Here is a 14,960-nt window from a genome sequence, read left to right on the forward strand (position 1 = left end):
TTATTGGTCTACATTTTATTCCATAATGTTACATAGTTTTGATGCTGTTTTATGTCTGATGATCGTGTTAGAATACATGTGGAAGCATCTGTTGTTTCGGTTTCTTCTTCTCTTGTGTTTTTTGGAAATTCTGTACGGAAGATGTGTACTAGCGCCCCCTACAGTATAACAATGAAAACACGGATTCTAGGAGCACAAGTATAGCTAAAATATATTTAGACTTTTCTAAGTATGAGTCAAGTATACTTAAATGTCATTTTAAGTATATTTCTGAGAAGTACATAAAGCCCATTTCTGAGAAGTACATGAAAAGTAGACTAAAAGTATACTTTCCTATTTTAGTTTAAAAGAAGTATACTAATAGCACACTTTTCATAAGGGATATCTTTCTGTATATTTTTTGTATATTTCCATATTAACTTACATTGGAGGAACTCTTCTCTGGTCTTGGGTTCAGGAAATGAAATTATCTGGATGCAATTCACTATGAACATCAGTAAACGGTACACATTGGTGTGAAATCCACATGCATTTTATAGCAATTGCATTGTGTTTTTAAATATTGAGTGTATTTGAAAGTTTTCCAACACAACAGACAATCAGTCTTACACTGATTATCCTTAATAAACCAACACCAGTGTTCACCCCGTTTACATGACCTTACCAACATGTAAACACGCATGAATACTGACCCAATTTGGCTCTGCACATAAATATCTTCATTGATGCTCTGGAAGCTTATTCATTGTGCATGACCTTTACACATTTCTTTACATTTTGATGATAAAACTGAAGAGAAGCCCAACAGTTTATAAATCTAATCAGTTTTCTTGTGATGTCAGTTTTTTATATAAAATTATTTAATTTAATACATTTATAATATTTAATTTTGGCTGCATTTTCCAAAGTCATTGTAAACCAATGGTTTCTATGATCTACGACTTTTGATGGTTTTGGGAAATTAACATTGTACATTAAACACACTATATGCGAAGCAAGTGTCTTATTAAATACATTTTAAATAAAGAAATACATGTAAATAAATAAATAAATAAATTTCAGCTTTGTACTTGCATTGCTTTGTACCTATTTCTGAGAGTAAATATATTATCCAGTACTTTACCTCTACAAGACATCGTTTCTATCTTCTCTTGGCAGAAATCCTCAAGTTTCTTTCTCAGATGAGAGACAGATTTTTGTAAATTATCACAGGAGAGGACAGCACTAATGTTGATGTTGGGTGAGTCCATAGGCAGGACAGAGAGAGACTGGAAACTCTACAGACACACAAACAACAGAAAAGTGAAAAATGTCAGTATAACAAGTTTAGAATTGATTTCGTTTGTTTAATAATTTTAAATGGTAAATTTTAGTATCTTACTTTTAGTATCTAATATCACTTTATTATCTTATTTTTGGGTGAATTATCCCTTTATCCTGCTGAACATGTTAAAGCTGATGGTTGTACCTATTTCTGAGAGTAAATATATTATCCAGTACTTTACCTCTACAAGACATCGTTTCTATCTTCTCTTGGCAGAAATCCTCAAGTTTCTTTCTCAGATGAGAGACAGATTTTTGTAAATTATCACAGGAGAGGACAGCACTAATGTTGATTTTGGGTGAGTCCATAGGCAGGACAGAGAGAGACTGGAAACTCTACAGACACACAAACAACAGAAAAGTGAAAAAATGTCAGTATAACAAGTTTAGAATTGATTTCGTTTGTTTAATAATTTTAAATGGTAAATTTTAGTATCTTACTTTTAGTATCTAATATCACTTTATTATCTTATTTTTGGGTGAATTATCCCTTTATCCTGCTGAACATGTTAAAGCTGATGGGCCATATCCCAGTAAACACTTTATTTGACTTCTGTGTATATTCAATTTATAAACTAAATTTATAAAAACTTTAAACACCTGATGCCCTGTGCTTACTTCACCAGTTGCCAATCAGTGAGATAATAACAGAACAACATCATGTGGCATCACTTGACAGAATTCCTGACATTACAATTTTAATATTAGCAAAAGCGTGTGTAATTACAAGACATTATTAAAGACCACTGTCTCATTTATCAGAGCTCTTGTTACCTGGAGGAAGCAGATGTCCCCAGCATGTGAAAGCTGCTCTAGCTCAGCTTCTTTCTTCCTCAGATAGCAGTCTGCTGCTCTAGTCGCTTCAAGAATTCTTCAGCTCGACTCACTGCAGCCTTTTCTTGATCTTTTAGCAGCTGAGTCACCTCAGAGCGACGTCTCTCAATGGAGGAGATCAGCTCTATAAAAATCCTCTCACTGTCCTTCACTGCTGCCTCAGCAGAGCGCTGTTAGGAGACACATTATCATTAGTCCATTTAGTAAGCTCTTGCTGGGTTAATTGATACTCCACCTGAAAATGAAAATTCTTTCAGCATTAACTCTCCCTATTGCTGTCCCAGATTACTTTCTTTCTTTTGTGAAACAGAGATTTTCAGAAAAATAATTAATCTCTGCGAGTCCATATAATGTAAGTGGATAGGTCCCTTAATGTTGACGCTTCAAGAGCGTAATCCAGTTGATGAACAAATGTCTTCTGAGGTATAATGATAGATGTGTGTGTGTTAGAAAAATACAAATATTTTAAACTTTTTGAACTATAAACCATCGCTTCCGACCAACCATTATACAGTATGTGGGTTCACACTTGACCTAAACATAAGCATGACGTAAGCAAATTGTGATACTCATACAAGAAGTGATGCAGAAACACGCTTATATCACACTTCACAATGTGTTGAGACAAACATAATAATTTATAGTTTAAAAATAAACAAATACAATTATTTTTCCTCACGCCCACCTATCATTTAGCTTCTGAACACATTGATTATCAACTTTGTTCGTATATGGATTACTGCTGAGTTTGTTTTGCATGGTTTTTAAAACCTCAGCTTTAAGAGACCCACTTGAATTATATGGACTCACAGAGATGAATTATTTCTCTAAAAATCTCTGTTTGAGTTAATCTCTTCTCCACAGAAGAAAGAAAGTCATTTACATCTGGGACAGATTGAGAGTGTGTGTATGATGACAGACTTTTCATTTTTGGGTGGAGTAATAGCCAGCGGTTCTTCTTCTTCTCATAACTCACCTTATGATACTTCACATTCTATCTCAGCTCCTGAATCTCTTTCTCTATCTCCTGGATTTGCTGCTTCAGTCTCTCCTTTAAGTGTTTGTGTAGGACAAAGATAGAGATAGAGACAGTAAGATTCCAAACACACAAGACAGGACTTGAGAGCTTTGCATTTTCTTCTAGTACAGACGTCACACTCTACATTTCCAGGTCCAGCATAATGCTGAGCAGGAACCACAGTTTGGAGTTTGGGCTTTATCAGTTTCTCCAACATTTCAGCAAGCACCATATTCTTGCCTAACGCAGGTCTTGGAGTGAAGGTCTGTCTGCACTAGGGGCAGCTGTAAACTCCTTTCTGTTCATCTTGATCCCAGCAGCCTGTAATGCAGCTCACACAGAAACTGTGTCCACAGGAAAGGGTCACTGGATTCTTCAGTAGATCCAGACAGATTGGACAGCTGAACTGGTCCTGAGAAATAGCGACCTCCACCATATCACTTCATGAAGCCTACACACAGATTACGACAGACAAACAACGGCTCAATAAGGTGCAGTGGGAGATCTTGGAAAATGCTAACTTTAGCCTGATAGCACTGAAAGCGACTTATGACCGCTACATCACGTGTCATTCACCAGTGAGAAAACTTTAAAAGTACTACAATACCAGGAAGGAAGATCGGGTTGTTGATGTTTGTCTGCCATCCTCGCTCTGTCTGCACAGCGTGCGTGAACGCACTGATGACGTATCCTGTCTGCGCGAACCGGGTGCGCAGAGGTATGCTAATACATACGTTGACAGGCAGGTAGGAAAGCCAATTAAAATGCTCGGACCGAACGTTTTGATTGGACGAACATTTCTTGGTCCTACGCCTTCCACAGAATATATAAATACAGACAAATACATTTAGACCACTTAACTTAATGATTGCTATCGGGATGTGAAGAGACTTTCAACCAGCATAACAAAAAATGTTTCTGAAGACAATCACCTATTGCACCTTTAAGTTTCTATTTCTCTGAACTGATCCTTTGACACACTGGTTCTGTGTTGAGACAGAGACGTGTGCAAAATGGGGTTGTCTTTAAGGATTTCCAGTAACTGAAGTTGTATTTCAGTCAAGTTGACTCAAAATGAGCATTGAAGGATCTTCAGTTCCTCTGAATATTTGACTAAAGCGGGAAGTAATGTGTACACAAACAATTAGTCTATTTTACAAAAATACATGAAAACATATTGTTAGAAATGCTTTGTTATTAAACACATGCTGTTATATTTGGGAATGTGGAGTTATTCGGTTATTAAATATAATTTTATTAAAACATGACAGTCACGCTAAATCTTTAAAAAAAATTATATATTATACAGTATATATATATATATATAAATATATATGTATATATACAGTATAAATAGCTTTTATTTTTAAACTTTTATTTCTATTGACATTGTTGTTTTGTCATTCAATTTATGGAAGAGTTTAGAGCAGTCTGTGGGATGGGTGGCTGGAGTCACTGGTGATCCTCTGGGCTTTCCTTATACACCACCTGGTGTAGATGTCCTGGAGGGAGGGAAGCTCACCTCCAACAATGTGACGGGCAGTTCGCACGACCCTGTGCAGAGCTTTGCGGTTGCCCGCAGTGCTGTTTCCAAACCAGGCAGCGATGCAGCCAGTCAGGCTATATATATTGCCTACACTGTTACATAGTAAACCAAACAAATTTCTAAACATTTACATTTCATTATGCACCTGGAAATTTGTCTGATCATTAACAGATTTCATAATTTTTAGGGTCATTCTGATCACCCATCCCTGAAACTTCTTATTCTTATTCAGCGTGTGTACCGTCTCTTAATATTTCATGCCTGTATGTTTAAGTAGCATGTGTTAATCAGTAAAATGTACATTAACAATTTTGCAATTGCAAAGTGTATTTCATAATAATTACATACTGCATTATCCCCTACATTATTCTTTATTCTAAAACCGTCCTGTTTTGAATCTTGCATCTCAGGTGAACAAAGTGAACAAGACAACTGAGACAGTGCCATCTGAGAGCGTTTGCCCCTCACAATAAAATCTATAGAACTTTGATCATAAAACAAAACATTTGAATATAATCTTAATATGACACATTTTTGGGAGATATGGAGTGACAATGTTATTAGTAGAATTCTGCTATAAAGATCACATTGATTAACATCACAAGCTATCAGAATTCCATCTTAGTTTTTGGCCATTTAAATCAGAAATTGAACCAAACGGCTTATTTTTGCACAGTTTGGGCATCTGAATAAAACTGAATAATTGTTTTTTATTTTGCTTTAGTATGAGCTCCATATTCTCACTATATCATACTGTATGAGCCATAAAAGCCTGATGTATCAAATATGACACATAATGCAAACATCTTTTTCAGTGGTTCAATAAACCGCTCTGTTGAAAAGAAATGATTTTCTTACTCTTGTTTTATATGTCAGGATTTACATGCTTAAACATATGTACAATAGGTTTTAGGAATCAACAACATCACAATGACAACCTCTGGAAAGTACATGAAAATGCACTATTTTATTGTCCATGAATTCTACAGCTTCAATATTTAATGTTGAGCAAACATTCAATATGTCATAAACATTCTGCCCAGGTCACTGACTTGAGCCGATTAAGCTGTGAACACATAGTAAGACTGATGATGACCTGATCATACCATATGTAGACAGAGATATTTTCATGATGCTGTCAACTAAATCCTATTGGAAGAGCTAGGACATAGCAAGTGGCTTGCATATAAATAAATAAAATAATCTTATCTAACTGTACTGCATTAGATCCTGAGCTATACATATTCAAGATATTTATAACCTATTGAAAGTCATTGATTGATACATTTGCCCTCATTAGGTGACAAGTGACCACAAGAAGAGTTTTTGTTGATGGAAACAGAGCCTTCCATAATATTCCATCACTGTAATAAACAGGGCTTGCAGTCCACATTCTGCTTAGGTCCTTTCTTCACAGAATGAGAACACTTCCAGTCTTCTGTTCCTAAGTCAGGCTCATTGTTAACACAATCCGAGATGGACTTTGCATAAATACATAACAGAGTTTGTTTGCATAGTTGCAAGGTGGCCACAGAGACAGAGAGAGCGCCAGCGCTGGACCGACTTCCCTGTGAAGTGCAGTGGTGACCGTCAGTGGTTACCTGTGTGGGCAGACAGACAGCGCTGGTAAATGATCTGTAAGAGCGGAGTGAATGACGTAAGACAGTGTGGAATTACATTTACCTCTCTCTGAGAGTCAGTGCAGGGTTGTTGCTGAGAAAAGAGAGCTGCTGCTCCAGGCTGCAGACACGAAAGGCCAGGTAACACGACGACAGGATGAGCAGGATAATGCTATGGGACAGAAGTCAGACTTACATAAACAGCTTGCTTTTCAAATGGAAATAGAAGACCAGAACACTGTAACTATACGTGACTGGCTTGAAACTAATTAGAGGGATGAGATCACTGAGAGCCTTTATATATGTTCAGCTGGACACTAGATGGCAGTGTTGTGCGTTTCTTTATGATTCATATCTAAGGGAAATACAACTTAAACATATAATCATGGCCACTGCTACAAGCATGAACACTACAAAGTCTGTGTGGGACAACCTCATTGGTCGGAAAAAAAAATTATATCACACAAAATTCAGACAATTTTATATTCATAAATATCAATTCTGAACTTTAAACTTTAATTACCGTATTGGCCCGAATATAAGACGACACTGATTATAAGACGACCCCCCCTTTTTCCAGATGTACCTTTTGGAAAAGGCTTTTTAAAAAACAAATCTTGTTTTTTCTCAGTTAAACACATTTTGTCTTCAATTATTTTCATATTGCATATTTTTCCTATTTTAATTTTTGTTTTGAAAGTATGGTAAAAACTGGTAAAATGTACCAACAATCACATTTAAAAAATATACACTTTTTGATATACCATTAAAAAAACAAAAAACAGGTAGCCCATCTGAATTAGGACATTTAGGCTATCCATCTAAAATAGTCTTATATTCGGGACAATACGGTATTATTATTATACACATTTTGTACACATTATGTTTTTATATAATATAGGTTGACAATTGTAAACAGTTTAACTATTATATTATATTATATTATATTATATTATATTATATTATACCCTGGACCAGTCATAGGGGTCCGTTTTTTTAAATTGTAATTTATACATAATCTGAAAGCTAAATAAATAAGCTTTACATTGATGTATGGTTTGTTAGGACAATAGGACAATATTTGGCTGAGATACAACTATTTGAAAATCTGGAATCTGAGGGTGCAAAAAAATCTAAATATTGAGAAAATCGCCTTTAAAGTTGTCCAAATGAAGTTCTTAGCAATGCATATTATACTAATCAAAAATTAAGTTTTGATATATTTACGGTAGGAAATGTACAAAATATCTTCATGGAACATGATCTTTACTTAATATCCTAATTATTTTTGGCATAAAAGAAAACATGATCATTTTGACCTATACACTGTTGGCTATTGCTACAATATACCCGTGCTACTCATGACTGGTTTTGTGGTCCAAGGTCACATATGATATGCATAATTGTAAATAGTTTAACTGTATTATATTGTTTTAATAATTAAGGTTCTGAAAACTGATCATGTTTTTAACTCCTAATGTATTTGGTGGGGTGTTTGTTTGAATTTGTTGTTATAATCATTATAATCTGCACGTCCCAATTTGTCATCTTATTCTGTTGAGATTGTTGCTTTAAAACATTTCTTCTGGTAACATCTCTTTTATACAGAGTAGAGTATTTTTCTGAAATCAAACGGCTGACTCCACTGGCGTGTGCACATGGCACTGTGTGATCCACTGGATAGCCAGTTTACATGCATAGCAGTTTACTTGTCCAGTGAGTTTATCCCTGCTGCACCACATATACTACATAAATCAGGCCACATGACGATGGGGACGGATTACTGGAACAGGTGGACTGGCAAGCAAATGCAAGTTATGAGAAAATCTCCCCTGCCTCTTGATTTGGTCTATTTATAGAGCTTGGAAAAAAGTTGACTTTTTTTTACCGAAGTACGTTTAAATGTGCATACTTTTCTTCTATGATTTTCAATTGAAGACTTTTGACTAGGGATGCACCGACACCGATACTGGTATCGGTATCGGGCCCGATACTGAGCTCCTGTACTCGTACTTGTTAAAATGACCCGATACCAAATTTTGACACAGTACCCACACTTCATATGAAAGGTGATAAAGTGATTTTTTGTGTTCAAAAATGACAGAAACCACTGAATTAGGTGTCTTTAAACAACACACATTAGTCTCTGTGACAGCATATAAGCACGAGTGAGAAAGCAAGCATGACCACATAGTAGATTGTCCAGCCAAACTCACAGCAGGATGAAGAATTTCAGTAGCTGGTACTCCATCTGGCCCAGTTCTGGTATCGTCTCCGTCAGGAGGATCTTCTTGGTTTCCAGACTTTGATCTGAAATGGACAAAGCAGTATCACCAGATGAGGAAATGCACGACACATTGATTTAAGTCCCCTTAATCAATTTTTAACATTTTTCTAATTCTTTTATAAATGCATACAGTTAACTACATGGAATATTTGTTGAAATATGTTGAAATAAAATATCTACAGTATATTATATGTGATCTACCCATAACCCTTAGCCCAAAAAATGGCTTTTAACATTACACAAACAAGCATTTAAAAGTATAGCATCTATTAGTCATAGCAGAGGCTGGTATTTTAATGTTTTATCTCTACTTTCTAAAATCTCCTTTTGGGCTTAATCCTGTATTGCATAGTGGACACGAACAAACAGGACCGTCCCTGCTTCATGTCCACACACACTGAGAGAACCAAGCACTCACAACATGAGCAGACACATGACGTCAAACTGAAGTGATCAGCTTGTTCCCGAACAGAACAAAATCATTTAATGGACATTTTTTCATTCCATCTGAGAAACATTTGATCAAATGGGGACATTAACTGCCAGTCTGGTCTGAGAAATTAATCTGCTCATGGCTAATGCATTTCCCACTGCAGAATTTCACCTGGATTTACCATCAGCAAGCACGGCACAAAAATGACCTGATAATGTGCAAAGCTGGGGGAATTTTTTTCTCTCGTCGGTGGGCAGTCTGTTATATTCTTGTATATTCTTGTAACATGATCTCATTACACTACGTTTATTTCAGTAAGTGCTAGCCAATCATTCATCCTGTAAAAATAAATTCACTTTTTGCATTCATGAGAGGTAGAATTTTGATACCTAATCTCATAATAAGTCAAAATAGACATTAAGGTTGATATTATTGGATTTAGCATTGGATGTATTGGATGTTATGGTTGTAATATATATATATATATTTTATTTTATTATTAATACTTTTACCAAAAATGTCTATGACTTTCCCATCACCTTGCCAGTTGTTTATAATTACAAGAGATTTTATTTAAAATCACTTTATAGAGATTTCTGAGATTAAGCACCAATCTTTTGAATGAATAGATTTAAAGCAGTATACAGATCAACAGACAGATTGTCATCATGCAGCTTGCAAACCAGTTTTACTTAAAGGGATAGTTAGTTTGAGCGCGTACACACCTCACGCACCGGATGCCGTGCGCGCGCTCAAAGCAGTTGGACATAGTGGTGTATTAGAGGTAAAATATGATATAAATACTGTTCGGTTTCTCGCACAAACCGATCGTTTCGTGTCTTAGGACATCAATGTGTCGTCACGAGCCGCAGGGTTTAATTTGGATTTGTCTGTGCATGTTTTTTTTACTCTCATAGATTTTGTTACCATTGCCATGCATTATACGACTGATAGACTGCAACGGCTGGAGTTAAAAATCTCCGTTTGTGTTCTACTGAAGAAACAAAGTCACCTACATATTGGATGCCCTGGGGGTAAGCAGATAAACATCAAATTTTCATTTTTGGGTGAACTATCCCTTTAACAAACATTCACAGCAAGTAATATCTAGCTGATGAAATATTGAGAACAGACCAAAACTAGAAAGATTTATTTCACTGCTTACTTTTTAATTACATACAGATTATACTCATGTCCTCCACAGTTTTAAAATTCCCTTATATTTTCCATGACTGTGGGAACCCAGTGTAAACTCAAAAATGAGTTCTTTCCAAGAAATCAGATTACAGAACATGCGAAACTTCCAAAATACATCTAAAATATGCAATACTGAACATTTCATAACTTCTAACCCATCATTACCCCTATCAAAAAAGGCAGTGTGTGTGTGGGAGTATCATTCTAGGATAGATTTTGATTGTCATATTCATATTATATATATATACATGCTATTTACATGTTTCTTCTAGGTACTAGGTAAAAAAAAAAATTACTTAAGAAAACCATAACTCAGTTTTACTATGGCATCATTTCCAAAAAATATCTAAATACCTTTTTTAGTCAGTCACTCACCCTCCAGAGGCTTGTCTGTCTGGAAGGGGGCGTCTACGGCACTCAGGCCGGCGGTGGAGTTTCCCAGTAAGTCAGGAAGAGATGAAGCTACAGACACAACTGACGGCTTCCTCCTCCACTTCAGCACCGGAGGAAACTCATCTGGTACAGGGAAAACTTCAGGGACAGGGAACTCATCCTACACCGGCACATGGAAATACGGTCACACTAGGATTCACTAAGCATGAATTGTGCCCACTGAAAGTGCAATTTTTTCATACATCCCTTTTATATAAACATTCACTTGCAGCTTGTTTTAATTGGGTGGCAATATTGTGAATGAAAATTGACCAAATGGCAGAGATTTGTGGAAAAAAAAACACACGTTCCTTTCACAGTCTGGACTCTCAAACCTACCAGAGATAAAGAGTTGGGTTCCTCCATGTACTGCTTAAGGCTTAGGATCTTCTTCCCATTGACCTGAATGACAGACAGCAGCATGATAAAAGCCCACTTGTCATTAGGCTAACACTGATTACATGTTCTCAACATAATAGCTCAGAGGTACTGACTAAACTCTCACCTGTAGATGTGTGCAGATGCATCTCAACACATCATAGACGCTATCTCTGGACAGTAGAGACACAAACACGTACTGTGGGTGGAAAGGACACAAACATATTATCATTAGAGTGAAGAAGTTTAAACAGAGACTACAATACATGGTGGATGTGGCACGTTCACTTATATTCCTACTAGAAAATCCAGCTATTTTTAAACATGTTGGTTTCAAACTAGTCCAAGCTGGTCTTTAGATGCTCAAAGCCGGTTTAGGTGCTTAATGGTGGAACTATGCTGGAAGATCTTGGACCTTTAAAAAACAGCTAACATGCTTCAAAACACAGCTTCTTTATGACCTTAAGCTGGTAAAACACTCCTTAACTGGCTTGTTATTTCAGCACAACTCCTTACCTTTAACTGTCTGGCTCAACCACCTAAACCAGCATGGACCACACTCTTAAAAATAAAGTTTCCAAAAGGGGATTTTCACAGTGATGCCAATATAGAAGAACCATATTGGATTCTCTAAAGAAGCTTCAGTGAACAGTTCTTTAAAAAACAATTTTTTCTTAGTGTGAAGAACATTTAAATAATCTAAAGAACCTTTTTCTAATCTAAAGACACAATTACCACCTTAAAATGTTTTAGCTGGATGTTCTAGCAGAGACGAGAGATAGTGTGCATAACCAGAGTATGAAGACGAACCACTTTGGTTTAATTTAACAATAGCCACATATAATCTCACTACCAGGGAAAGGATCATATTTTTAGGCAACACTAAGAGTGCATGAAAGCCCATCTCTCTTTGTACAAAACAAATGCAACCTTCAAGAGGAGTCGAAAAATAATGAAATGATGTGCACTAAACAAATTCTCTAAGATACTCAACTTTTGCATGCATGTTCACATGAAAAACATTTGAAACGCATGTTTGCATAGGGCAGTGGAAATTTTGCTTCCATTAGAAAAATTAGCAGTTTCATGCAAATGAATTCATTATTTGGGAGATGCCATAAGTAATGTACAGTATATAGGTCGTGCATAAGAGATGCGAGTGTATTCACTTGTTTGTATACCTGCATAAAAGAATTGCCAGCATTCAAACTTGATGATTTAGTTATTTTGTATCCTGAACTTGAATGCATAGTAGTGGTTGCAATCTGAAAAGCATGTTTGCATAGGGCAGTGGTTGCAGTGGAAATTTTGCTTCCATTAGAAAAATTAGCAGTTTCATGCAAATGAATTCATTATTTGGGAGATGCCATAAGTAATGTACAGTATATAGGTCGTGCATAAGAGATGCGAGTGTATTCACTTGTTTGTATACCTGCATAAAAGAATTGCCAGCATTCAAACTTTATGATTTAGTTATTTTGTATCCTGAACTTGAATGCATAGTAGTGGTTGCAATAACAACTGCCTACCTAGGATTTTACCAGGTGCACTTCAAAGCAACTATATTTATTTTTCACAATGGCCATTTTGTTCTGCTTTCACTGTACAGGAAGTAAATGACTGCCTTAAAGAAATCTAGAATTACTGACTATTCACAGGCATTAATCCTCAAAGCAATGTCCAACAAGACTGCTTTCAACTGCTATATTCCACAAGATCTTCAGTTATATGAACTAACTGAAGCCTTAGCTGAAAAGAATTTGATGCTGAGTCCACTGACACAACCAACGGAAAGAAAAATGACATATGAAATGTCAGTGCATTTCCACTAGAGATTAATTAGATTAAATGGAAAAGAAATCAAGTCTGCAATCACAAGACCTCAAAATGAATTCAAACATTTCTCATCAAATACTTTCAAGACCAAATTATCTGAGCTATGCTAGTCATATTTAGAGTTGTACACTCTTGCTATAGTACATATCTTATTTGTCTATTTTCATTTATTGGAATTTCACTTTTTCTAGAGTTTCAGTACTAGAGATATCAAATAAGACACGAACTGTGCACAGATTCGCCAAGATACTAGAGCCTGCATTGCAAATCAAACATTTCAAGAGATTTCAATCTCAAATGTTTCTCATTAGAATTCTACAAGACCAAATTATCTGAGCTATGTTATCCACATTCATTTCAGTCCATTTCTATTCATCACCAAGAAATTTTAGAACAAAAGACACAAAAAATGTGATCTCCATTAAGTTTCCTGAGCTTTGAAAGCGCAATCAGCAAATAATAATTTATAAAGACGATAATATCTGATAACAAATCAATTCTTTGCACTTGGCCAATTGCCAGCCTACTGAATAATGGTCTTCTAAACCAGTCTTACTTCACTGACAAGAACTAAACAAAAAGGTATAAATGCTGACAGCTGTGAGATATGCTGACTGAAGACATAGATTCGTCTCAGTGTTGCATCTATTTGCATTTTCACTGTTATGCTAATGCTGATTAAGCTTTGTATTTCAATCTGCCGGTCGATGACCTGGAACCCGGTGGAAACACACCTTCTGACTGCTGTCTGTGGTGATAGCCAAGCCATTAGGAACCAGACCTGCTGTCTTATGTTTCTTCACCAACCGCACAGACGCAACAGGAAAGGCCACCTGAGAGGCAAGAGAAAGTGGCAGAAAAAAAAGCAAAAAGTTCCTTGTTTCGAAGTCCATTCTTGCACACAACATTTTCCCTCTCAAGGATGGAAACTGAACCAGCTAAATCTAATTACTAAATAACGTGGTGCACAAAGGAACTATATAACGTTACGCTTAATTCAGCACAACAAACTGCAACGTGGTGTGCAGCCAAAAGTATAAACACCAGTCATTCTGTGATCATTCCTTACAAATTTGTTCATTTGTTCTATGTGATAATTCCTTTTGAGTTTGTTTTGATGCTAAAATTGTACTACCAGAAACAAGTCTGTTTTGTGTTGTTTTCTGAGTCATTCAGACATTTCTGTACTGATCTTCACAATATTTTAAATGTAACAGGCACAAAACTTCAAATTGTAATGGGTTAATTAAATTTTTTTTTTTCTATTACAATATCTATATGATATTTGAATTACCAATATTAAACTTTCCATGTTTTGCAATCATTATTGTAATTATATATTGTATAATTCTATATTCCAATTATACAGTAACCTGATTTATTATTAAGTACACTCAAATTGATACTTTCACAATGTGCTCAGCTATTTATACACTTTGGGTACTGTGATATGACGTTCAGTTTTCAAATTAAATGTTTAAAAATTGCACTATTTTCTAACACAAATGGCACTTTTTTCCTGGGCATGAACTTTCTAGTCATGTTTATCCCAGCAATAATCATCAGCATAGATGTGACGCTCACCTTGATGTCTTTACCAAAGAGGTTGGCGTAGAAACACAGCCAGTTTCGAGAGATGTAGAGTCGGCCTTGCAGCAGGATGTCTCGCAGCAGGGCGCAGGAGTAAACTAAAGGACGGGTCATAAGTGCACTTATACAAGAGATCTGCAAGTCACGCAAGCTGATACTGAACAGCATCAAATTCTGACGTCTTGTTTTACTTGAACTAGCCCAAAGCATCTTGATATCAATGTCAGACAGATTGCAACAGCATAATATTACCAAACACCAAGATGAACATGAAATTAATTTTGGTCCAGATGACTGAAAATAGGGGTAATTTAATCCTTCAAATAAATGTTTTAGGATAACAATTGAAACAGAAAAGTTATGACATAAACCTGAAAAATATCACCAATCAAACAAGCAAATCAGTGACACTGACCATGTGAACAACTGATTAATAACATAACATAACATAACATAACATAACATAA

The 14,960-nt window shown here is 35.9% G+C and overlaps 1 protein-coding gene and 1 pseudogene across 5 annotated transcripts in view; both read right to left on the reverse strand.

Annotated features, from left to right (window-relative positions):
- Positions 1-420: 420 nt before the first annotated feature.
- Positions 421-3,611, reverse strand: LOC107748269 (tripartite motif-containing protein 34-like; annotated as a pseudogene).
- A 2,053-nt stretch (positions 3,612-5,664) lies between these two features.
- LOC107748265 (GRAM domain-containing protein 2-like) overlaps positions 5,665-14,960 on the reverse strand; it is a 25,506-nt gene continuing 16,210 nt past the window's right edge. For 4 of the 5 annotated variants that reach the window (XM_016562995.1, XM_016562997.1, XM_016562994.1 and 1 more), the window contains 8 exons: positions 14,488-14,591; positions 13,638-13,736; positions 11,195-11,266; positions 11,029-11,091; positions 10,633-10,810; positions 8,557-8,650; positions 6,405-6,512; positions 5,665-6,322 (listed from right to left, as the gene is read on the reverse strand). In XM_016562995.1, the coding sequence (XP_016418481.1) occupies positions 6,319-6,322; positions 6,405-6,512; positions 8,557-8,650; positions 10,633-10,810; positions 11,029-11,091; positions 11,195-11,266; positions 13,638-13,736; positions 14,488-14,591 (722 nt within the window). In that variant the 3' untranslated portion in view covers positions 5,665-6,318. Of the gene's footprint in view, positions 6,323-6,400; positions 6,513-8,556; positions 8,651-10,632; positions 10,811-11,028; positions 11,092-11,194; positions 11,267-13,637; positions 13,737-14,487; positions 14,592-14,960 lie in introns of those variants that run through there. The other variant, XM_016562996.1, reaches the window with a different exon arrangement.

This window comes from Sinocyclocheilus rhinocerous, unplaced genomic scaffold (genome assembly GCF_001515625.1).
Source record: "Sinocyclocheilus rhinocerous isolate Xijiao unplaced genomic scaffold, SAMN03320098_v1.1 scaffold830, whole genome shotgun sequence".
NCBI lineage: Eukaryota > Metazoa > Chordata > Actinopteri > Cypriniformes > Cyprinidae > Sinocyclocheilus > Sinocyclocheilus rhinocerous.